Source organism: Mobula hypostoma, chromosome 12, assembly GCF_963921235.1.
Source record: "Mobula hypostoma chromosome 12, sMobHyp1.1, whole genome shotgun sequence".
Classification (NCBI taxonomy): Eukaryota; Metazoa; Chordata; class Chondrichthyes; order Myliobatiformes; family Myliobatidae; genus Mobula; species Mobula hypostoma.
The window spans coordinates 84166961-84192347 of record NC_086108.1 but is presented as its reverse complement, the minus strand read 5'-3'; the positions used below and the strand labels follow the sequence as shown (position 1 = coordinate 84192347).

The 25387-nt window shown below is 39.2% G+C and overlaps 1 protein-coding gene across 11 annotated transcripts in view; it reads left to right on the top strand.

Annotated features, from left to right (window-relative positions):
- Positions 1–25387, top strand: part of LOC134354971 (CMP-N-acetylneuraminate-beta-1,4-galactoside alpha-2,3-sialyltransferase-like) — a 568489-nt gene that overhangs the window by 389428 nt on the left and 153674 nt on the right. For all 11 annotated transcript variants that reach the window (XR_010019938.1, XR_010019940.1, XR_010019939.1 and 8 more), the window contains 2 exons: positions 6357–6452; positions 24319–24505. Coding sequence is in view for 8 of the 11 variants with exons in the window: in XM_063064549.1 (XP_062920619.1) it covers positions 6357–6452; positions 24319–24505 (283 nt within the window). In the remaining 3 variants the exon portion in view is untranslated. The remainder of the gene's footprint in view (positions 1–6356; positions 6453–24318; positions 24506–25387) is intronic.

The window sequence follows — 25387 nt, the reverse complement described above, 5'->3', positions numbered from 1 at the left end:
GTAAAAGCAGGAATGATCTGATAAATACACAGCCTATATAAAGTAGAAATACTTTTCTACAATCATTGCCTGAACTGTTCTCCGTAGCGAAAATCTCAGGCATGCGCTCTCGCCAAAAACACGGCGCAAGCGCTCTCCAGTAACTAAGTTATGAAGCTGCCAAATCATACCAAATAACACGTAAAAATACACAGCATATATAAAGTAGAAATAATGTATGTACAGTGTAGTATCACTTACGGGAATTGGGAAGACATTGAGCACACTGATGATGGTGTGTTCAGCTGAGTCGTCAGAGGTTGGGTGGTGCAGTGGCCCTCACCCTCCGGGCAGCAAACCGATACCGATCTGCGAAGCATGCAGGGGTGCAGCGGTAGCCGGGAGGCACCCAGCACATCTTTAAGAGAAAAGCCGAAATAAACAAGCTAATTAATTAGGTGCCGCCTGGCACGTAAATGTCGGCCCAGATCAGAGGCGATTGCCGATTGCATCACCTCTGATCTGGGCCGACATTTATGTGCCAGGCGGCACCTAATTAATTAGTATGTTTATTTCGACTTTTTTCTTAAAGATGTGCTGGATGCCTCCCGGCTACCGCTGCATTCTCCGCGAATTGGTATCTGTCCGCGGCCTGGGGGTTGGGGTGGTGAGACACTGGGGTATTGTCTGTTTCCATCAGGGCAAGCAGGTCATCTTCTATGTCTGCCTGCCTCGATGTCGAAGGTCGAGGTTCGTCGTCTGCTGTGTCTGATGTGGAAGTCTTGAAAAACGACAGTATGCTTGACTGCTGAGCCTCGCGCATTTTTCTATCATACAGTTCTTTGTAAGGACTCAAACCATCTTGCAAATATGCCCTAAGCCAATGTACCCTTTCAAAATTAAAGTTGTACTTTATCATTACTCATTCGGTTTCGATTGTTATCCTTTCCTCTTCCAATTGCATCAGCTCTTCATCTATCAGTTCTTGGTCATGGGATGCCAAAACCTCTTCAACATCATCTTCGTCAAGTTCCACAAGCCAAACTCACTTTGTCCTTACTTGGTTCACCATGATCGAAATGCTTGATTATGTCTAGTTTTACGCTAAGTGTAACACCCTTACAAGTTCTTTTAGCCTTTTTCGATACCTTAGAACTCATCTTGCTAACGGCTGCTCACAGGCATGTGTTAAAGCAATGTCGGCGAGAATGCTGTTCCGAATCCGGGGGAGAGCGGCTGCTTGGGGTGCATGCTGCCTTTTCTTTCGTGCACTGCCTTTTTCCGCGTGCTGCCTTTCTTCGTAACAGTGAAAATACCTTCTGTTAGAGAAAACAGGGAACCGATATAGGTCTTTCGTAACAGTGAGGTTTTGTAAAGCGAACGTTGGAAAAGCGGGGGACACCTGTATATAGGTACATGGATGGGAGGCATATGAAGGCAGGTCGATGGGAGTAGGCAGTTTAAATGGTTCAGCATGGACTGGATAGGCTGAAGGGCTTGCTTCTCTTCTGTAATTTTCTATGACTCTATGACTTTAAATAGAAACTGCAGTGTAATTTGGCCTCTGATTCTTATTCTGACATAGTATAAGACCATGGTTGATTTTGTAACTCAAATTTTATATTCCTTGATTCCTTTAATATTTAAAGATCTATTAATCTCCATTTTGAGTGTAACTCAGTGACCGTGCCTCCAAAGCCATCTCAGGCAGAAAATTCCAAAGATTCATTTCCTTCTGGATGAAGGAATTTTTCTCAGCTCAGTCATGAATGGCCACCCTCTAGACGCTGCAACGAGAAATCTTGAAGAAACCTCAACTTTAGATCTTTGCTGTCAGGCTCCTGACAAATATTGCATTTTTCAATGAGATAGCCTTTCATTTTACTTAAACTCCAGAGAGTAGAGGTCCAGTGTGTTAAATCTTCCCTCATAAGACAAACCTGCCATCCCAGTAATCAATCTGTTGAACTTCCTTAGCTAGGGAGTCTAGACAGTGTGCAATATTCCAGATGTGGTGTCATCAGTGTTTTTTGTGCTTAAACACCTCTACTCTCCTCCTATAGCAAGAGAACTTGAATATATCATCCCGTTGGCCTTCCTAATTGCTTGCTAACTCTGCATGCTAACTTTCCGTGATTCATTTGCAAGGACACACGCTCCATCTTAATGTCAACACCTTAACATTAAAAAAAATATTTTGCCTTCTTATTTTATCCTATGAATGTAAATGACCTTGTATTTTTTCACAATATATCTCATAAGTCATGTCCTCATCCATTCACTTAACCTGTATATAACCCCTCTGCATCGTCCTCTGGCCCATACTGCCATCCAGTTTTGTTTTGTCAGCAAACATGAATATATATCATTTATTCTCTTCATCCACATCATTGACAAGGATTGCAAACAGCTGGGGCCAAGCTCTGATCCCTGAAGAAGCCTAGTGGTCACAGCTTCCCAAATGAAAGTGACTAGTTTATTCCTACTCTTTTTTTGTACATTAACCACTGCTTAATTCATACCAATATGTGTTACCTCCATTGTCATGCATTCTAATTCAGTTAATAATAGTTTATGTGGCACCTATTGCAGTCTAAATTCACAGTATCAATTGCTGCAATCTTATCTCAATAAAACCTCAACAAAAGGCTAACAAATTCATCGGAAATTACTTTCCTTTCTTAAATTCATATTGACTCGCCCAATCCCTGCATTTTACCTAGTCTGGCTAATTGGTTCATAATCATTTAATATGATGAACTGAATACTGAGGCTTTGCGCCTACTCTAGGCTACTCCCAGGATTTGGACCGCTACTGCTGCTGTTTTTGTTGCTCACTTCTATTGTTAGCACTCTTGCCCTGTGCATATTGGGAGTTGGTCTTTATTTTTTTAATTGGGTTCTTTCACATTTCTTGCTTTGCAGCTGCCTGTAAGCAAATCTTAAAGGTTGTATAATTTATACATTCTTTGATAATAAATGTACTTTGAATCTTTAATATGTTGGAGATGTTCTAGAATCTATGGAGTTGTAGAATTGCCAGCTCATACCATTGATTGTAGGTTAAGTAGTCCTGAGGATTTATTACCTTTCTGTCACACATTTCTCCAGTACTAACTGTTCACCAATACTTATTTCTTTGAGCTCATTTGTCTCCCACCATTTCCTGGAGGGTTTTCCTATCTGGTGTAGGCAGATACAAAGTATTTGTTCAATTTTTCTTTCATTTCACCATTCCCCAATAAAAATTTCTTTTACCTCAGCTGAAAAGGAATCCATATTAATCTTTGCTTCATTCTCCCATTTACATATTTGAGGAGATTCTTATATTCTGTTCATACACTTCACATTTATTTCTATATTTGTTTTCTCCTCCTTTTGCTGAGTTCCGAAATTTTCCCAAAGGGCTTCCAGCTCTTTTGTAATTTTAAAAGCCTTTTCCTTTGATGCAATATGATCTTTAACTTCTCCTGCTAGCCACTGGTTAATGATAAATTTGTTAATGATATGTTTTATTGGTATCTCCCCAGAGAGAGAAGCAAACTTTTGAAAGATTTCTTTCAAAGAATTGAATTGATAGGTCAATTAGAATATACTTTACAGGTGCAGGTGGTGGCATTAAACTTTCCACTGGTCCAAAATGTGTGTTTTCCCAGGATATGGAATAGATATTTTATTTGTCTATTTGCATCTGGTAAAATGACAGCAATTATGCCTTCTGGTTCTTCTAATCACACACGGTTTATGGCCGCAGTCTGTTTTCTAATAAATTGCAGATGATTTTGATTAGTAGAATTAATTTCACTAATCAGAACAAAATTATAAGCAGCACTTTAACAGGGTCATTGGCTGAAAGTTACCACATGTACCAAGATTTCAATTCTCATTATTGAAATTTCCTGGAATTATTGAAGATATTTAATATATATAGTAATTTAACAAATGATTGATTAAAAAATTCATCATCTAGCTAAGTCTGAGTTGACATTCTTTAAAATAAAATGTTTCTTGGAATTATTAAAAACATTTTATATAAATCATGTCTTCTTTAATTTTATATTCACAATACCTTTACTGAGAACTTTAATAAATGTTATAAACAGCAGGAATTCCAGGTTAGATCCCTTGGGAACTTTGGTCACAGCTGCTCAATTAGAATTATTGCCATTGATAACTCTTCTGTTTCCTATTATCTGGCCAGTTAATACTCCAATTCCAAATTTCCCTCATAATCCCAAGAGATTTTATTTTTGCCATTGGTTTTGTGTAAAAAAACATGTTGAATACTTTCTGAAGTCAATATGTTTAATATCTCCCAAATCGCCTTCATCCTGAAACAATAGGACATCCTCAAAGATTTTAATAAGTCTCTGGAACCCAACCTCCTTTTTTGTAATTCCATGTTGGTTTGTGTACATTTCCTTTTCACTCCCTGGCTGCTTTTGTTTTAGTTCAAGTGTAATAAATTTTATTTTCCTACCACATTTGCCAAACTAATGTTCCTCTAATTATCAGTTCATTTTTCTAAGCTTTCAATAAAAGAAAATGAGTTGTGTTCAAGTGTTGGTTTGTTTCTCTGTTGCCCAGTGAATGAACATCACTTTGCAAATACTCAGAATTAATGTTTGAATGAGATCATGCTACATTGGCTTATGTCTTACAGTCATTGTACACACTAGACCAGTGGCAGTCTGGTTTCCAGCACACCGACAGCATCATCTCAGTGGCTCACGCTAGGTGGCAGGAACTAAGTCCGTGGTCTGCTCTGATGGGCTACTGGCGGCATAATTTCACTGTGTCCTAATGTCCACGAACAAAATATAGACATGAACATTGAAAATGATAATTTTGTCTAAGAATATAAGAAACTACTGTTAAATTACTACAAAATGTAAATAAGTATTAAAATAAAGGAAAAATAGACTTAAAATTCTCCTTTAAAATGACAGTTGGCAACCACATTCAATGCATTCAGTAGGTGGCATAAAGCTCAAGAGCTAGATAGGAAATGCGTCCTGATGCTTGATTTGCCAATTTACAGCATATCCCGGGATTTGAGATTAGATGAGTGCACCTCTGCCCTCCAACATGATCCCAACTTCTGTACTGGAGTGCGCAGATGCGGATGTCTGGAACATGCTGTTGAGTGTGCAGCTGGCCAGCAGTTCTCCACGGACACCTCGGCTAGCTGTCAACGTGTTCCGGACCATTTTCAACTCCCACATTAAATGTATTTGTTTCTTCGCATATAGTCATTGCCTAGCTTGGATGTTTCCAATCTATTTGGAGCTGCTTCTACTTATACAAAAAATATCTATCAGCCGAGTCCTTACAAACCATTGTGCTTTCATATTGATTTCAAAAAAACAATTGTATTTCCCAAATTGTACAATATAATCTATTCAAGTCATGCAGCTTAGGTTTTGTTATATTTATTTTGAAGGTTGGATATAGCTGGTGAAACCAGCACCTCTTGTTTAATCTTAATTGCCGATGCTGCCTGCACCACCTCCCAGACCAAGTGCTTTGTTCAGCCCATTCACACATTGATCAATAACCAATCAAGTTATAGGCCCAGTTCGCATTCAAGATAAAACAGGTACAAAAATTGCAGACTACTGTCCCTGAAGAATTTAAAAATATATATTTCATGCTGACTTTAACATTGCAGTTTTATTTTTCTGAGAGTCAGGGATCTCTGGAACTCTCTTCCTCAAAGGGCAGAGGAAGCAGAGTCTCTGGGAGAAAATAAGGCCGGGATAGATTGATATTTGATAATGGGTGGGGGGGTGAAAGGATACGGTGGGTAGAACAGAATGTGGAGTTGCGGTTACAAACAGATAAGCACGTTCTCATTAAATGGTGGAGTGGGCTGATCAGGACTGAGTGGCATAATCCTAATTTGAATATTCATGTGTACATAACTATTTTAATTTAAACTTTCAATTGCCTGGATAGGATTTGAATTTGTAACTGTAGGCACAGTACCTCAATCATCATTCCACAATACTTTCTAACGTAGTTGAAGCTTAAAACCATGGGCCACCATATTTATTATCCAGCCTGAATAATGCTGCAGCCTAAGGGTTACTTATCTTGTTAACTATAGGGACTTTGTCTTTCTTCATTGGAATAAGGAAACAGCATTTCAAAGGGTAAAATGCAACCTATCACTCACCCTACCTTTGCCATTACAAGAATTGGATATCTTTCACGTAGAGACTTCCAAGAAATTGGCAGTTCAGTTTTGACAGAAATTTGCATTTGCCTATTTTAATAGTGATGTAGTGGGGTGAACGTAAGATTTTTATTTCAAGTATAGTTTGATATTGAATTGACATTTTCTCAGAGACTAAAATAATCATTGTCTCTTTCAGTTTAAGCTGCAAGCGCTGCATCATCATGGGCAATGGAGGAATAGTAGCCAACAAATCTCTTGGGTCAAGAATTGATGACTATGATGTTGTCATAAGGTGAGTTTTTGTTAAATCTATATGATGGTGCTTTGTATTTCCCATATTTTTGTAATGAGATCAGATCTATTCAAAAATGGCCTGAGAAATTGTTGATAGTTTTGATGTTATAATGGTTAGTGAGCCATGGAAATGTGGATGTTAAAAAGTTTTGAGTTAGGGAAGAATAACTTTATCAGTAGAATATGCATGAAAGACATTGAGTCTTTCAAGGACAACAAGGTTTTCAAAACAGAAACAACCGAACAGAGCAGCAACAGCAAAGCTGTAAATGTTGGAGACAAATGGTGAAGTTTTTCTATTTAATTCTTCCATTTTCTCCTTTGTTGTAGCTTTCTGGTCTTCACCTTTTTTCATTCAATTTCACCATTAAATGTTTTATATTTTGGAGATCAAACTATCTTCTTTTGGGTGTCTTGATCAATTTTCACTAGTTTTTAATTATTACACTCTTGCAGTGGCTCATGACTTTCAAAATATTCTCGACACACAAATGCTATAATCTTGTAATATAATGCCTGGAAACAAATGAAGCAATAGAACTTGGTCCAGGACTCCAGAAGCAAGGTCTTGGCCCAAAACATCGACTGTTTATTCACTTCCATAGATGTTGCCTGACTTGCTGAGTTCCTCCAGCATTTTGTGCATGCTCCTCAAGATTTCCAGCATCTGCAAAAGTCACTTGTGTTCTCAGATAGTTATTTTTTGCTGCATGTATTAACAGCATAAGAACCTCATGTAAAAAAATAATGAAACCAAGTCCCCTAACAATACATTAGACAGTGGTAGGATAATGGTGTAACCAGCATTGTGAAGATCAAAGCAGTTGGACAGGACGGTCTGAAGCAGTGAACTTTAACTTGTAGATTGCTAGCTTATGGAAATTACTGAAAGTTGATGTTCTTAAACAGCTAGAGTCTGGGGAGAAAGGAGTAGACATGATAAATGTAAGAGTAAGTGAGAAAAGAATTGCCAGCCAAAATAAAATAAGTGAATTTACATAGTATATAACTTTATTCCAGACATTGAAAAGTTTGGAATGAGGATACTAATGGAATACCAGGTTTCGTGGTGCAGTAACAAACAAAAAGAAAATCTGCAGATGCTGGAAATCCAAGCAACATAAACAAAATGCTGGAGGTACTCAGCAGGCCAGGCAGCATCTATGGAAAAAAGTACAGTTGACGTCTTGGGCCGAGACCCTTCATCAGGACCTTTGTTGGCGTGTGATATTTGTAAAGTATAAGAAATAAGTACGATAGAATGGAAGAACAGTATTTCAGAAAAAATTTGGTTCTGCCGAAGGGTCACAGCCCGAAACATTGACTGTACTCAGCCTGGCCTGCTGAGTTCCTCCAGCATATTGTGTGTGTTTCATAGTGCAATGTTTTTTCTTCTGGGCAAAATTCTACCAATAGATGACTGCAGTTATTTTTAAAACATGAAAAAGAACTTTGAGGAAGGGAAAGCTTGCTCTATCCCACTATAACAACATACTGCAGAGAAAAGAAAACAAAATGTCAACTTTGTCCCGGCTTATTATTATTTTTAAAAGAAGCCACAATAAAATGTAATTGGGATTCAATTGACTGCCCTGTGAGTATATTTTCACATTCTGTAATGGCTCAGAATTTGACAGTAATGGCATTTAGCCCATTGTTTGTTTACTTGTGATAATTTTTTATCAGCATCAGTGAATTAGGAATGAGAAATGGTCACAATATAATTTTATTTTTCTTGTGGATAAACAAGTTTACTTTGCTTTTGATCTTTCTCATTTATTCATTACCTCTTTGCAGTCACCCTTGTTGGTATCAGAGAGTGCCTGGTAGCAAATGCACATACCAAGCTACTCACATGATTTCCATTTGCTTCCATTCTGAAATTCATATTCTCCTAGCTCTTCATCTTAGTAATAGATCTGACCAAGTAGAAACCTGACTAACTGAATAATGTGATAGGAAAGGAAGGTGAAGCTTAAACTAAGATCATAATACTGGAGGAACAGCAGGTCAGGTAATTTCTGTGGAGGGAAGTGGACAGCCAGTGTTTTGGGATGAGACACTTCACCAGCACTGAAAGATGTGCAGGCAAAGGGTAGAACAGGAACTGAAAGGTGATAGGTAGATCCAAGAGGGGTGATAAGCAGATGGAAGAGAGGGGAATGGCAACAGCAGCATTGGCTGAGTGGGTATAGGTGATGGAATAAGAGGCTGTAAAAGATGGAATGTGATAGGAAAGAAAGGTAGAGTATGGAACCAAATTAGATGGAGTGCAGTAAGCAAATAGGAACAATCAGAGGATGAGGAAAGAAACAGGGTGTGAAAGGTAGTCATAGGATGGATGGGATAGATCAGGAGGGGAGAGAAAAGGAATAAAGGAGGGAAACTGGAGAATTAAATTTCATGCCATCAGGTGGTAGACAACCTAGGCAGATCTTTAACTAAAAGTCCAGCTGTTCTGCAACCAACTCTGCTTGACCTTTAAGTGCTTAATTACAAATAATGAGTAATTTCAAAGGATATAATGCATGACCGTAATATTGGGGCTGAACAACTTTTGCTGTCTCTCATCCATTTGACAATACCAATAAGCCTAATTTTATGTGAAGGTGATACTTGATTATGATTCAGCAATAACATTTATATAATGTGTTTGATGTAGTAAAATGACTGGAGCCCTTCAAAACTGGCCAAATAAAATTCAGACTGAGCCCTCTCAGGAGGTTCTAGAGAAGATGGTCTGATATATTATCATCAGCACTGCGGCCTGCACTCAATGAATGACATAGCACTAAACTGAGCTGAATTGAACATTCCCAGACTGTTTCAAAGACGCTGTGGTCTGATGTTTTATATTCTGTGTACTTTTGGCTCATTTTTTACTGTTTGCATGATTTGTTCTTTTTGCACGTTGGGTATTTTATGTTTTTTTTGAACGGGTTCCATGATGTTTCTTTGTTTCGTGGCTGTCTGTGGGAAGAAGAATCTCAGCGTTGTGTACTGCATCCACAGTTTGATAATAAATTTACTTTGAATCTTTGAAAATGGGCCACGAAATGTCATTGTGGAGTGGGATTAAAGAGAATCCCGAACAAGGGAGAGGGTAGGCCAGTGAGGCCAAAGAAAGGAAGTTGTGCTGGCACCGTAGATTTGGACAAGCATTTCACATTGGTTTTCACCAAGGGGAAGGATGTGGAGGATAGCGAGATCAGAAGCAGTGTGCTGGCGTTCTTGCGCATGAACCCTATCTCATTATTCCTTTGTTTTCACAATATTTATTTATTTATATCATTTATAGATTTTCTTGTCTTACATCTAACTCTAATGTTGATCCGAAGTGAGAGAAGTTTGTGGGTCTCTTGAAGAACATCAAGGTGAATAAATCACTTGGACACGATGGAACCTAGCCAGGTTATTGAGGGAGGCAAGAGAGGAAATTGCTGGGGCCCTGACAGAGATATTTGCATCCTCTTTAGCCACGGCCAAAGTCCCAGAGCACTGGACAACGTTGTTCCTCTGTTTAAGAAGGGCAGTAGAGGCAAACTAGGAAATTACAGACCCTTGAGCTATGAATCAGTAGCAGTGACATAATTCAAAAAGATTCTTAGGTATTGGATCTGTCCACATCTGGAAAAGTATTATTTTATTAGGGATATTCAACATGACTTTGTGCAGGAGGGGCTGATCTCTTGCAAACTTGAATGAGAATTTTGAAGAAACGGTAGGGAAGAGGATATTGTCCACATGGATTTTAATGCATTTTACAAGATCCCTCATGGTAGACTATTTGAGAAGATTAAGGCAGACCAGCTCCACGGAGACTTAGTAGTTTAGATTCAAAATTGACATGGCCAAGGAATAAGGAGGAAAGTGTTGGAAGGGTATTAGTCTGACTGGAGGTCTGTGACCAGTGGCATTCTTAGTGCTGAGACCTCTTTTACTTGTGATTGTATATAAATGATTTGGACAAAAATTTAGGTAGGCTAATTAGTAAGATTGCAAATGATATAAAAATTGACAGAGTTGTGGACAGTGAGAAAGGTTATCAAAGGATTCAGCAGGATATAGACTGGTTGATTGGCAAAGAAATAAATGGTAAATTAAGTTTAATCCAGACAAGTGTGAGGTGCTTTACTTGCTATGAGAGGTATACAATAAATGGCAGGACTTTTAGGAGATTGATATTCAGAGTGATCTTGGCGTGCAAGTCTGTCACTCCCTGAAAGTGGTTAAACAGTAGACAGGAAAGTAATGAAGATGTATTGCATACTTGTCTTTATTACTCAGGGAATTCAGTATAAAATTTGGCAGATCATGTTCCAGCTGTGTAAGACTTTGGTTAGGCCACATTTGGAGTATTGCATGTGGTTCTGGTTTCCTGCATTGCAGGAAGGATCTACATACTTTGAAGAGGGTGCAAAGGAGGTTCACCAGGATGAGAAAGCCAGAAGGAGAGGTTAGACAAAATTGGGTAGTTTTCTCTGGAGCATCAGGGCTACCTGATAGAAGTATACAAAATTATGAGAGATGTGGATAGGGCAGCTAGTCAGGGACTTTTTTCCCAGGGTATTAATATCAAATACCAGATGACACAGCTTTAAGATAGAGGGGGGAAGTTTAAAGGAGAGTTACAAAGCATTTGTTTTACACAGAGAACACTAGGTGCCTGGAACACACTCCCAGAGGAAGTGGTGAGAGCAGATATGAAAGCAATGTTATCTATAGAAGTTTTGAGTGAGAGGTTGTTGATATGACAGCACTAACCAAATTTCAATCTCCTTCCTGTAGGCTGATTCATCACCACCTTGGATTCGGCCCACAACAATAGTGCAATTAGCAAACTTGAATATGGGATTGGAGCTGTGCTTAGCTACACAGTCATAGGTGTTAAGCGAATAGAGCAGGGGGCTAAGCACACAGCTTTGTGGTGCACCTATGCTTATGGAGATTGTGGAGGAGATGTTATTGCCAATCTAAACTGACTGGGGTCTGCAAATGATGAAATTCAGAATCCAGTTGCACATGGAGGTTTTGAGGCCAAGGTCTTGGAGCTTATTGATTAATTTTGAGGGGATGATGGTATTGAATGCTGAGCTGTAGTTGATAAGCATCAGGATCAGTATCCTGATGCATGCATCTTTACTGCCCAGATGTTCCAGGATTGAGGGAAGGGCCAATGAGGTGGCATCTGTTGTGAACCTATTGCTCCATTAGACAAATTGGAGAGGATCCAAGTCACCTCTCAGGAAGGAGCTGATATATTTCATTACTGGCCTCTCAAAACATTTCATTGCTGTTGATGTAAGTGGGCAATGGTCATTAAGGCAGGTCACCACACTCTCTTGGGCACGAGTATAATTGAATACTGATCTAAGAGTCATAAAGTAGGGAAAAGAGGCATCGTGGTTTAGGGAAGGAATTCTAGATCCTACGATGTCAACAGTTGAATGCATGATTGCCAGTGGTAGAATCATTTAAAACTGAGAATGTACTGAGACCTTGTTTGAAGGAGCACAGATAAGATTGCAGATTTGTAGGTGATTGCAGAGGTAATGTCTATGGAGGGATTTGAAAACAAGGACAAGATTTTTAGTACTGAGGCATGATTCAGCCATAAGCCAGCGTAGATAAAGCAAAGATATGATGGGTGAAAGTAACAGGAAATTTAGGATACATATAGTAAAATTTGGATGACTTTAATGGTAAGTGGAAAATGTGAGGCTGGTCAGAGTGGAATGGAATAGTGAATTCCAGAAGAAATAGAGCCATGGCTTTTGGATTGAATTGAAAATAATGGCTTTCTTCCCAAAATACCAGGGTTGGAAGAGGTGGTGGTGAGGAAGAATTGTATGATGGTAGTGGTTCCTCTGGCAATCCAACAAAGAGCAACAAGGAACATCACAAGTTGTGGAGCAGAAATGGAAAGGAAGGTGTTACAGCTGATTTTTGCCAATGAACAGAACAAGGCAACGACCCAACGGAACAAGGGAGGGGAGGTTGGGTCAAAAAAACTGCAGGTGCTGAAAATCCAAGGCAAGAACAGAAAAGGTTGAAAGGACGCTGCAGATCAAGCGACATTAATGAAGAGAGAAATAGAAAATACTTCTCTGGGGCTGGCTGGTGGCACAACGACATCGGCGCCGGACCCGGGAGCGGAGGTTCCCGGGTTCGAAACTAGTCCGGTCCGCTCCCAAGTACACTTTCCATCTGTGTCGGGTTGAGTGTCGAGATCACAACTTGGCCTCGTAAAATAAAGGGAAAATACTGTGAAAATGTCTGTGTGAGGAGTGACGTATCACAGTCTCTCTCTCGCTCCACACCTTGTCAAAAGCCATGAAATGGACGTCATCACAGATGCACGCACGGACACACAGATGCGCATGCACAGGCGTGCATGCACGCACACGCATTGACTCGCATGCACGCAGGCACACACAAATAAAAAGATACTTTTCAGGTTATGGACCCTCATTAGCACTGGAGAACTGAGAAAACCTTAAGATCATAAGACATAGGAGCAAAGTTAGACCATTCAGCCCATTGAGTCTACTCTGCCATTCCATCATGGCTGATCCCGGATCCCACTCAACCTTGTACACCTGCCTTCATGCCATATCCTTTGATTCCCTGCCCAATCAAGAACCTGTCAACTTCCACCTTAAATATACCCATGAACTTGGAATGTTGTCCTCAAAATGTTGCTGAGTCTCTCAATGACAGATCCCAGCTAAAGAACAGGGAAGATACCCAAAATACACTGGGATGAAAAGTCTCATCTACAGAGCAGATAAAGTGGGAAAACTGTGACTATGGGACAGAATCTTAACAAGACACAGGTGAAAATAGAAGTTATGTTGGATATTGGTTGCTATACTATTCCCTGAAATAGAGGTGGCAATATAAAAGGAAGGAAAGGGAAGAGACTGATGTGTGGTCCATGCTAAATTTACAGCAGCTTGGAAATTTGCAGAAAAGGAGTGTAGGAAGCAGTGCTAATTCAAGGATAGTTAAGGGAGATAATTTGAAGAGGACTGAAACAAACACTTCCATATATTTGTAGGAAGAGGTGCAGTCGACGTTTCAGGCCGAGACCCTTCGTCAGGACTAACTGAAGGAAGAGTGAGTAAGGAATTTGAAACTTTCAAATCCCTTACTCACTCTTCCTTCAGTTAGTCCTGACGAAGGGTCTCGGCCTGAAATGTCGACTGCACCTCTTCCTACAGATGCTGCTTGGCCTGCTGCGTTCACCAGCAACTTTGATGTATGTTGCTTGAGTTTCCAGCATCTGCAGACTTCCTGTTGTTACTTCCATATATTTATCTGTCCAACAATAATAATGGTGTCATCGAAGAATAATAAAGTTATACTGTATATTTTGAAGGCTACTGACTAAGAAAGCTGAAAATGGGTCGATTACCTTAATCACAGTCAGATAGGATGTGATTTGTAACACTATCTCAGAAGGATGTTATTTGAAATCCAAATGGAGTGGTTCACATGTGGTCTTCTGTGTTCGGACCATATATTTAGAATGCATCAGGAGAGGAAATGATAATTTGCATAGCCAGATGAACTTTTGTGAAAAATGGAGTCGACAAACTTTGGGGCTTGAAAGTAAGTCAGTAATTTATTGAGACTCCTGAACTGTCTGAATTTGGAGGCAGTCTGAAGAGAGCTGAGTATTATAGAAGTGAATTTGTGGATAGGGTAGTGGATAACTTTAGAGAAAAGGAGAGAGAGAGAAAAAGAATGTGTGTGTGTGTGTGTGTATATATAAAAACAGACGGGTATATAAATATATAAATAACAGATGGGATATTTATTTATTTATATACACACACATTCTTTTTCTCTCTTGCCTTTTTCTCCCTCTGTCCCTCTCACTATACCCCTTGCCCACCCTCTGGGCTTCTCCCCTCCCCCTTTCTTTCTCCCTAGGCCTCCTGTCCCATGGTCCTCTCATATCCCTTTTGCCAATCAACTGTCCAGCTCTTGGCTCCATTCCTCACCCTCCTGTCCTCTCCTATCATTTCGGATCTCCCCCTCCCCCTCCCACTTTCAAGTCTCTTACTAGCTTTTCTTTCAGTTAGTCCTGATGAAGGGTCTCAGCCCGAAACGTCGACTGTACCTCTTCCTAGAGATGCTGCCTGGCCTGCTGCGTTCACCAGCAACTTTTAAATTGGTCAGTCAGCTTATTTTTTTCAGGTTTGCATTTTCTCAACAGAAGGGAGTAGGGAGAAGACTGGACTGAGCACAGTATAAGAAAGAGAATTATGATATTACTGACAATTAAGGTATCTTAGGTACAAATGAGCAAGTGTTGAGTTATGGTAGTGATAGAAATTACTCCCATTGTTTGATACTTTGAGAGGATGAATGGTATTGTACAATGTTTGAAAGGTTTCATGCTTATATCAGACACTGGAGTCTAAATAATGATAAAGCAACTTTGACTATTTGAAATAATGATTACTGTAAATGCTCACATTTGATTAATGGATCAAAATACAAATATGAGTGTTTCTATTTTAATACTCTACATTCATGTATTTACAATGAGGTCCCCTGATTGCTCTATTTTACACGTCTGACACGCTGTTGCATGAAAGATATTTGAGTCTCTCTTAATTGCTGTCTTCATTGTTCACATATGTGAGTAATACATTCGTGCTTAGTTTACAATGAAAAGAATACGAAAGCTGGAGAATTCTATGGTCTGCGTGATTTGAATCAAAATATCTACCATGGATTTGATCCTTAGAATTACTGAGAGATAGTTTCACCTGCACACATGGCCTTGTTTACAGTTTCATACAAAACTTAAAAATGTCTGTGTTCATATTTTCATATTTAGTTTTTATTTGCCCTCAGCTCTCCACCCTGTAATCCAGATGGCTAAATATCCTTCTCTTTAACATTAAAAATATGCTGCAAGTTACGTTTGTATTTTTATCATAATTAAATATATGGAGGATATATTGTGCTTACAAGCACAAACTTGTGTCATTGCTATTGATATAATTAGTACCCTGATGAGGGTTTCATTAACTTTCTGTTCCTTTCCACACCTTGTGGCATATCTAGTGGCAACCCTTCCATTTTTTTTAGCATTTTCTATCAGTTTTTTACAAGGATGTGTTGCTGGCTCAATTCTCAACCCAGCACTGATGGAAAAGAACGGCCAAGTTCGAACTCAAGACCAATTGCCTTGAAGTCCGATACAGATATCACTACACCACCAGCCGGCTGCTCATTAACTTGAAATAGTCGTATTTATGTCATGTTTTCAATCTTTGGAGATATTGAATGTCCAGGAATTGCATCTGACAAGAACTTTTGGACCATCTGGCTGGGGCTGGGGAAAAGTTTCGTAATTTAACTGGTTCAATCTCCTACCCAATAGTTGGTTGAATGCAACTTTGAAACCTTACTGTAAATTAGATAGACAGATGCTTTATTGGTCGAAAAGGAAATTACATTGTCACAGTAGCATTGCAAGTGCAGAGATATATGTTGAAAGGCATGGACAGAGTGGATGTGACAAAGTTGTTTCCCATGTTGGGAGAGTATAGTACAAGAGGGCATGACTTAAGGATTAGAGGGCGCCCATTCAGAGCAGAGTTGTGAAGAAATATTTTTAGCTAGAGGGTGGTGAATCTATGGAATTTGTTGCCACGGGCGGCAGTGGAGGTCAAGTCATTGGGTGTATTTAAGGCAGAGATTGATAGGTATCTGAGTAGCCAGGGCATCAAAGGTAATGGTGAGAAGGCGGGGGAGTGGGACTAAATGGGAGAATGGATCAGCTCATGATAAAATGGCGGAGCAGACTCGATGGGCCGAATGGCCGACTTCTGCTCCTTTATCTTATGGTCTTATATACAAATATTGGAAAAGAAGTAAGAAAGAATAAAAAAAATAAAAACTAATATGTACAACATTTACAGGTCAAAGATTACAAGATTTCCAAGTTCACATTGGTAAGATGGTACTGCAAGAATTATCGTAATATTATACAGTAATAGGTGTACATTCACATCATCCAGACAAGAAGTTATGGTAGTATTGCATAGCATGTCTGCAATAGCAGGGTGTGGTAAACAGAGCCAGGAATAAAGGGGTTGACATATGAGGAGTGTTTGACAGCTTTGGGCCTGTACTCACTGGAATTTAGAAGAATGTGGCGGGGTGGGATCTCACTGAAACCTACTGAGTGTTGAATGGACTAGATTGGGTGGATGTGAAGAGCATGTTTCCAGAACTAGAGGGCACAGCCTCAAAATTGAGGGGCCACCCTTTAGAACAGAGGAAGGGGGATTTTTTTTTTTTAGCCAGCGAGTAGTAAATCTGTAGAATGCTCTGCCACAGACTGCAGTGGAGGCCAAGTCCGTGGGCATATTTAAGGCGCAAGTTGATCGTTGATCGTTTCCTGATCAGTCAGGGCATCAAAGGATAGGGTGAGAAGGCAGGTGTATGGGGTTGTGTGGGATCCGGGATCAGCCATGATGGAAGGGCAGAGCAGACTTGATGGGCTGAATGGCCAATTCCACAGCTATGTCTTATGGTCTTAAATAGAGGTCTAGTAAACAGTGGTTAATAACAGTCTAACTGAAGGGGTCTTCATTTCCCTGGCTATGTTGACTCATTATAGAGCTTATTGGCCGAGAGTAAGAATGACTTCTTATCACTCTTTGGAGCAGTAAAGTTGTCTTAGTCTATTACTAAAAACACTCCTTTGTTCAGCCAAGGTGGCATGCAGAGGGTAAGAAACATTGTCCAGAATTGCTAGGAGTTTCTGGAGGGTTCTTTGTCTACAGCTTCCAGTGTGTCCAGTTTGACTCCTATTACAGAGCCAGGCTTTCTAATCAGTTTATTAAGCCTGTTGGAATCACCCATGTTTATGCCACTGCCCCAACTCACCACCACATACAAGGTTGTACTGGCAACAACAGACTGGTAGGAAATGTGAAGGGTAGACCTGCGTACTCCAAAGGACTTCAGTCTCCTCAATTACCAATAACTCGAATTTCAGTAACTAGAACTTTGTATTTGTGATTGGCATGTAGGTTTCTGCTCTCAAAGGATGTTAGTAGTGATTAGAGGTTAATACAGAATTAATGGTTGACAGTATCTCGAAAGATGCTGTCTGACTAGCTCACTTTTTGCAGCATGTTCTATTTTTATTTTAGAATTCTTGTATCTGCTATATTTTATTTTTGTATTAACAGTTGAAGCTGTGGGGAAAGCTAGTTCTTAAGTTTTTTTTTACTGTTGCAACAAATAAATTGTATTTCTATATATTGATAGAGTGAAGCTCAGTTGTATATTATCACATTACCAGTGCTTGTAACTTGGTGTCTACATTTTTTTATTTGAATATTTGGGCACTGGTTTTCAATTTAAGCTTTCATTTGTATTAAGCAAAATATTTTCTGTAAACTGCTTTCTTTCATGTTTTATGTTTGCAAAATATCTTGCTTACTGAGTAAATGAAGCTCAAACAAGAGAAAATCTGCAGGTGCTGGAAATCTAAACAACACACACATAATGCTGGAGGAACTCAACAAGCCAGGCAGCCATTTATGGAAAAGAGTACAGTTGACATTTCAGGCCAAGACCCTACAATAGGACTGGGGAAAAAAAGATGAGTAGAGTCTAAAGGTGGGGGGAGGGGAGGGAGAAATACAAGGTGATAAGTGAAACTGGGAGGGGGAATGGTGAAGTAAAGAGTTTGGGAAGTTGATTGGAGAAAGAGATACAGGGCTGGAGAAGGGGGAATATAATAGGAGAGGATGGAAGGCCATGGAAGAAAGCTGTGCTCTCCTATTAGGTTCCCTGCTGGTACAGTATTTGGAAAGTAAAACTGAAGACTTCAGTGCAAGATTCCTGTAGCAGATGGGACATCAGAGACTGCTAAGTACTTTGCTTCACAGAAACATGCCTCTCCCCCACCGTTTTAGACACCGCTGCAGCCTGAGGGCTCCACCATTCTCCCCAAAGACAGGACAACTGAGTCTTTTAATGGTGGGGGGGGTGGGGTGGAGTATGCTTTATGAAAAATTCATCGTGGTGCACAGACATGGTGATTCTGTCTCAATCCTCTTCACCTGACTTGGAACATCTAGCGATTAAGTATTGCCCTTTTTACCTGCTGAGGGAGTTTTTGCCATCGTCAAAGTAGTGGTGTATATTCCGGAGTCAAGCAGGCACTGGAGGAGCTGAGCACCATGCTTAGCAATCAGAAAGCATCGTACCCAGATGCCTTTCCTATCATGGTGGGAGATTTCAACCAGGCCAGCTTGAAGACTCTGAACAGCTACCACCAACATCACAAATAGGAGAAATCTGCAGATGCTGGAAATCTGAGCAACGCACACAAAATGCTGGAGGAACTTAGCAGGCCAGGCAGCATCTATGGAGAAAAGTACAGTCGAAGTTTCGAGCCAAGACCCTACGGCATGACCCATCAAAATATGACCCGTGGAACCAGAGGAGCCAAAACACTTGACCACTGTTATACCAACACGAAAAACATTTACCACGCCCAATTTGGTATGTCCAGTCACCGAACTGTAATTCTAGCTGTGCATATAGGCAGAGACTAAAGACCAAAGCACCAGTGATGAGGACCAAGAAGGTAAGGTCAAGGGAGGTGGAGAGCACTCATTTGGTAGACTAGCTAATATTCAGGGATTCATCTAATCTGAATCAATGCAGCACAGATGTCAACGACTTGATTGAGATCTGTGTGGGTAAGTTTGCCTTCCAGAACATACCATATAAACCCAAACCAATAGCCGTGGATGAAGTAGAAAATTCGTGGTCTGCTGAGAGCTAGATCTGTGGCATTCAAGACCAATGATCCAGAACTATACAAAAAGTCCCAGTACAACCTGTGTAAGGCTATTGTAAGAGAGAACAAACAATTCCTGTTGAAGTTAGAGACAGAATCAAATGCACATCAATTTTGGCAGGGTTTGCATCCCATTTCTTTATACAAGTAATGGCCTTGTGATCTTCCCTCCCAGAGGAGCTCAACTCCTTTTATGCACGCTTTGAAAGGGAGACTGAAACTGCAGCTGTGCTAATCTCTGCAGCATCTGGTAACGCTGTGTTCTCTGCCTTGAAGGCCAATGTCAGAACATCTTTCAAGAAGGTGAGCTCTCGCAAGGCGTCAGGCCCTGATGGTGTACCTGGTGGAGCTCTGAAAACCGGTGATAACCAACTGGCGGAAGTGTTCAAGGCCATCTTCAGTCTCTCACTGCTGCTGTCAGAGGTTTCCACTATTTTCAAAAGGGCGACAATCATATCAGTGCCCAGGAAGAGCAGGGTGAGCGGCCTCAACGTCTGTCACCCAATGGCACTCACATCTACTGCGATGAAGTGCCTTGAGAGGTTGGTCATGGCTAGAATCAACTCCTGCCTAAGCAAGGACCTTGACCTGCTGCAATTCGCCTGTCGACACAATAGGTGTACAGTGAATGCAATCTCATTGGCTACCTACTCTGCCTTGGATCACCTGGACAATACATTAGGCTGCTGTTTATTGACTACAGCTCGGCATTCATCACAATCATACTCTCAGTTCTAAACAACAAGCTTTAAACCTGGGCTTCTATCCCTCCTTCTGCAACTGGATCCTTGACTTACTCTCTGGGAGACTATAGTCAGAGCACTTCTGAAATAACATCTCCTCTTTGCTGTCAATCAGCACTGGCACACCTCAAGGATGTGTGCTTAATCCACTGCTCTATTCTTTCTACACCCACAAATGTGTGGCTCAAATACCATTTATAAATTTACGATGACACATCTATTGTTGGCAGAATTTCAGATGGTGATGAGGAGGTGTACAGGAGCAATATAGATCAGCTGGATTGAGTGGTGTTGCAACACAAGGAATTGTTTGTGGACTTCAGGAAGAGGAAGTCAAGGGAACCAGTCCTCACCAAGGGATCAGCAGTGGAAAGGGTGAGCAGTTTCTAGTTCCTGGGATGTCAACATCTCTGAAGGTCTGTCCTGGGCCCAACATATTGATGCAATTACAAAGAAGGCATGTCAATGGCTATATTTCATTAGAAGTTTGAGAAGACTTGGTATGTCACTAAGGTTATGGGAACAATTCAGTGATGGAGTGAGTTAAGTTATCCCCTCTGGTTCAAGAGCCTGATGGTTGTGTGGTAATGACTGTTCCTGAACCTGGTGGTGTGGATCCTAAGGCTCCTGTACCTTCTTGCAGATGGCGGCAATGAGAAGAGAGCATGAATGGACACTGTTCTGAATGAAACCATGTACACTACCTCACTTCTGTTGCTTTTTAAAAACTTCTTTTCACTTATTTAATTTATTTTTATATATATTTCTTATTGTAATTTGTGGGTTTTTTTCTGTTATTATGTATTGCAGTCTACTGCTGCCAGAAAACAACTGTATTGACATATGCCAGTGATATTAAATCTGCCAAAAGAAGTTATCTAGGCTGAAGCTGGTACTTTCAGATATTGGTATCTTCTGTAGCTGGCATCTGAAGTTGAAAAATAAACACTCAATCACCATCTTCTTTTCCAACTGCCTCCATTTCTAATGCACATTCCAAAAATTACCCTGGCTAATAATATAAATGAATAATTGAAGCCATTTAAAAATAAACTTACGATTGGAGCGATTGAAGAAATAAAGATTACACTGTTCCAAGAGATGCTACAAATTACTGATTAGGGAAGTATTTTCAAAAGACCTGTCCAATGATTTTATTGCTGCTTTACATTCTAGAACATTTATTTCTAGTACTATAAGTAAGTATATAGAGTGTTGTTTGGCCTTGCATGGCACAGCTTCAATAAATTTTCTGTGTTATCTATCAAATGCTGACACATGGTCTGGCAATGAGTTGTCCTAAAAGTCAAAGGATTATTAAGTATTGATAGAAGATGTTTCTTTTATTCAAACCTATCACTTAACTTGGACGTTGTTTAAAATATGATTGGTCTGTAGTGAAGATCAGACTGAAATTCTGTGATCACTGTTTATCTTTGTGGCCTATTTATTCAGGTTTAGCAAATGTTGAACAGGTGTGTTTATATAAATATACACCCACTTTTCATTTTTCCCCACGTTCATGGTCTATGCACATTTTTTCAACTGAGAAATCAGGGATATGGTTCTTCAGTTCCTAGCTTTAATATTTTAGGTTTTGTCTGTGCTGCTTGAATGCCAATTTCATGCACTATTTCTCATGTTAACTACCACATTCTTCGCAACATTAACTCAGTATTACGTAGAATCCAGATTTTTTTTCTTTCTGGATTAATAATTAAGGCATGAGTATTCTTCTTCTGTTGAGCAGTTTGATATTTTCCAAACTTTTTACATCAAATTTTTTCTCTATTTTATTATATACAAAAAATGTTCAATTCTACTTTATCAGTGCTGTTCATCATTTTATAAAATTATTTTTATATATTTTGGAGCCACTTCTGTTGGAATGAGAGCTAGAGAAGGCATATCCTTTAAGTTTCAAGCCATTTAATAGTGAAATAGCTTTGAAGTATGGGCACTGTTGTAATATCATCAAAGTTGTAACCAAATATATTTATATAAAGCTCTCAGAAACAATATTTTTTGTGTCAGAGGTTGAGAAATAAGCATTGCAAAGGGACACTACCACTGAGGATAGCTAATACACTGTGAAATAATGCTGTGACTTATTTTAATCTCTGTCTGAAGGAACAGAAAACTTGTCAAAAGAAACTCCCTCATCGTGCAATGGAGTTTTCACCTGCATTTTGTGTACAAGTCTCCGGAGTGAGATTTAAGCCAAACTTTCTGAACAAGTGAAACTTAGATTTTAAAAAAACATTTTTATGTCAGCCCTACAGTGCCTTGTACTGTAATCGGTTTTGTTGAGCTTACTTTCATTCCCATTGCTAATGCATTCCATTTTGCCTTATGTCGTTTACACTTAAAATAGACCCCTGTTAATAATTTATACAATTGTGTTACAATAACCCCAAAATTATTTCCTGAATAATTTGTTGAATATGGTTCATTAATCATGTACTAGTGATTGTGGGGTTTGCTCTGTTTTCATTCAACTATTCTTTGTTTGCCTAGAATGGAAACCATTTAAATATAGTTATTTTATTACTCTGCCTTTGACATTTTTATTGTTCTGGAAAGTTTTGATATTCTCATCTAAAGAGAAAGTCATATTATCATGTAACACAGAAACAGTAGTCCATGCTAACCATCAGAAACCTATCGATTCTAATCACATTTTTTAAACACTTAACTTTCTGTAGTTTGGTGATTCAGTTGCTTATCTAAATACTTCTTAAACGATGCAGAAAGAAAAGGTTGGTGAGGGATTTTTAACGTTTTATTTTAAAGCAGAGAGGTTGAGAAGTGGCTGTGCATGCAAATGTCCAAGAGTATTGTTGATGGAGATGAAAATTCCGGCACCATTAATGTCAAAATGATGGGAACTGTAGAAGAGACATCAGCATAGAACAAAAAGACCGGTGAGAGTAAAGCTGGGTCTGAGTGCAGAGAAAAGAATAAAGAAAAGCAATGGGAGGTTGTGAAGATGGAACCAAAGATTTTATTTTGTATTTCTCAATTTCTTTATTTGAGGTGTGACAAACTTAATGTACATGTGCCCAAGATGGTACACGCAAAAATTTATTGATGCATAGCATGCAGTGCTGACCCATAATAAAAATATATACTGTATATTGATCATTTTTACTGCCAAATAAAGCAGCAAATGATTTTTTTTACAACTAAAGACCAGTAAGATATTTTCATAGAAAATGTCAGAAGCTAGCTTAGCACCTGCTTGACAATTGCAAGAACATGTGAAGTTGTATGATATGTTCTGAAATCTTTGCAGACCTGGTATACATAGCAATATTCGGATAGAAAATGGTTAAAATAACAATACTATTTGTAAATGATGTTGTTTTTCAATTCGCAAACACGAGGAATTCTGCAGATGCTGGAAATTCAAGCAACACACATCAAAATTGCTGGTGAACGCAGCAGGTCAGGCAGCATCTCTAGGAAGAGGTACAGTCGACGCTTCAGGCCGAGACCCTTCGTCAGTCACACACATCAAAATTGCTGGTGAATGCAGCAGGTCAGGCAGCATCTCTAGGAAGAGGTACAGTCGATGTTTCAGACTGGGACCCTTTGTCAGGACTAACTGAAGGAAGACTTAGTAAGAGATTTGAAAGTGGGAGGGGGATGGGGATCTCTTACTATCTCTTCCTTCAGTTAGTCCTGACGAAGGGTCTCGGCCTGAAACGTCGACTGTACCTCTTCCTAGAGGTGCTGCCTGACCTGTTGCGTTCACCAGCAACTTTGATGTGTGTTGCTTATTTTTCAATTGTCTTTTTGAAAGATTACAATGAAACATTCTTGATCAGGTTTTCTAAAATCTTCACTTATTTCAATGTTATACTTTTTTTGAAATAGGTAAAACAGTGAATACACATAAATAAGCAACAGGAGTCAACCTTTTTCCTCAATAAATTATTGTTACTAATTCATTAATCAATGATAATTTCTGCTCAAAATTACCATGGCATGCGAGAGAATTTTTAAAAGATTGTTGCCAATTTTGGCAAAGCTCGCCAACCCTGCTTCAATTCATCTTGAGAAGCAGCTTGAAGTAGTATTTTAAAGTAGAAATTGTAAAATTGAAACATTGTGATAACCGTTGCCTGTCCAGCGCAATGAATAAGAAGTTAGTTGTGGAAAGTAGTATTATTCTTGCCTTGGTAAGCTTTTGGGTGCACAGTCTGAAAAAACAGTTAAAGGAAACTTCTTTTCTAATATTGTATGCTTTCTGCTAATTTATTTTGCAGACTTAATGAAGCTCCAGTAAAAGGATTTGAAAAAGACGTTGGCTCAAAGACAACGCTGCGAATAACATATCCGGAAGGTGCTATTCAGAAACCAGCACGGTACGAGAAAGACTCATTATTCGTCTTTGCTGGATTCAAACCTCAAGATTTTAAATGGTTGAAATACATTGTTTATAAAGAAAAAGTGGTAAGTAATCTTTTCCCAGATATTTGTGATATTTTGACTGGAACAATAAAAATGTGGCAGATTAGATCTACAGTATGTATTCAGTGCAACTAGCCTATTACATGTTTTATATAGTTAATCTTGAAGTTCAATTCTTCCTTGGGGGCAAAGTGTTAAATATGATTAATTCAATAACATGACCATTAGGAAATCGTTCTTTTATTACTCCCTGGTGATGTAATGTGAATAAGATGGATTATTGAATGGCCACAACAGGATCAAATTTGCAGTTTCTCAGCGAGCAGTAGTGTTCATTAAATGAAGCAGAGTGCAATCTTCATCAGAATGGCCATAAGAACTATTGATCTATGTTTATCATGCACTGTATGCAATAATAATCAATGAAGATAACTGGCTGCTTAATTAATTTGATTAACCCATTGCTAACAGTCTTCTGGCACTGAATTAGGACCAAGTCAAATTAACCTCTAAATGATTTAATAAAATATTAAGTGTGCCATTCAAGGATTAGCTTTCTTTTTTATAGAATTCCAAATAGGAGGAGAAAAGAAATCCATTAATACCAATGAGCTGTGAAAAGGATCATTGTTATATTAATGTATGCATCTGATGTGTTATTAATCCCAAGAAATATGCTGAAATAATCTGTTAATTCTTATCATTCTCCTACATTAATGAAACAAGTGTTGGCTTCCTCACATTAGCAGTTGTATGTCAAAATCCACATTGAGAAATTTCAATAATTAATAGGAATCAACTTTATTGCAATTTATTCATTTTTGCAAGGGATCTTCATTATTGAGGAGTTCATGCATAGGCAACACAGTAGAATTGTGGTTAGCATGACACTATTACATCTTGGGGGAGGGGGTCATCGAAGTT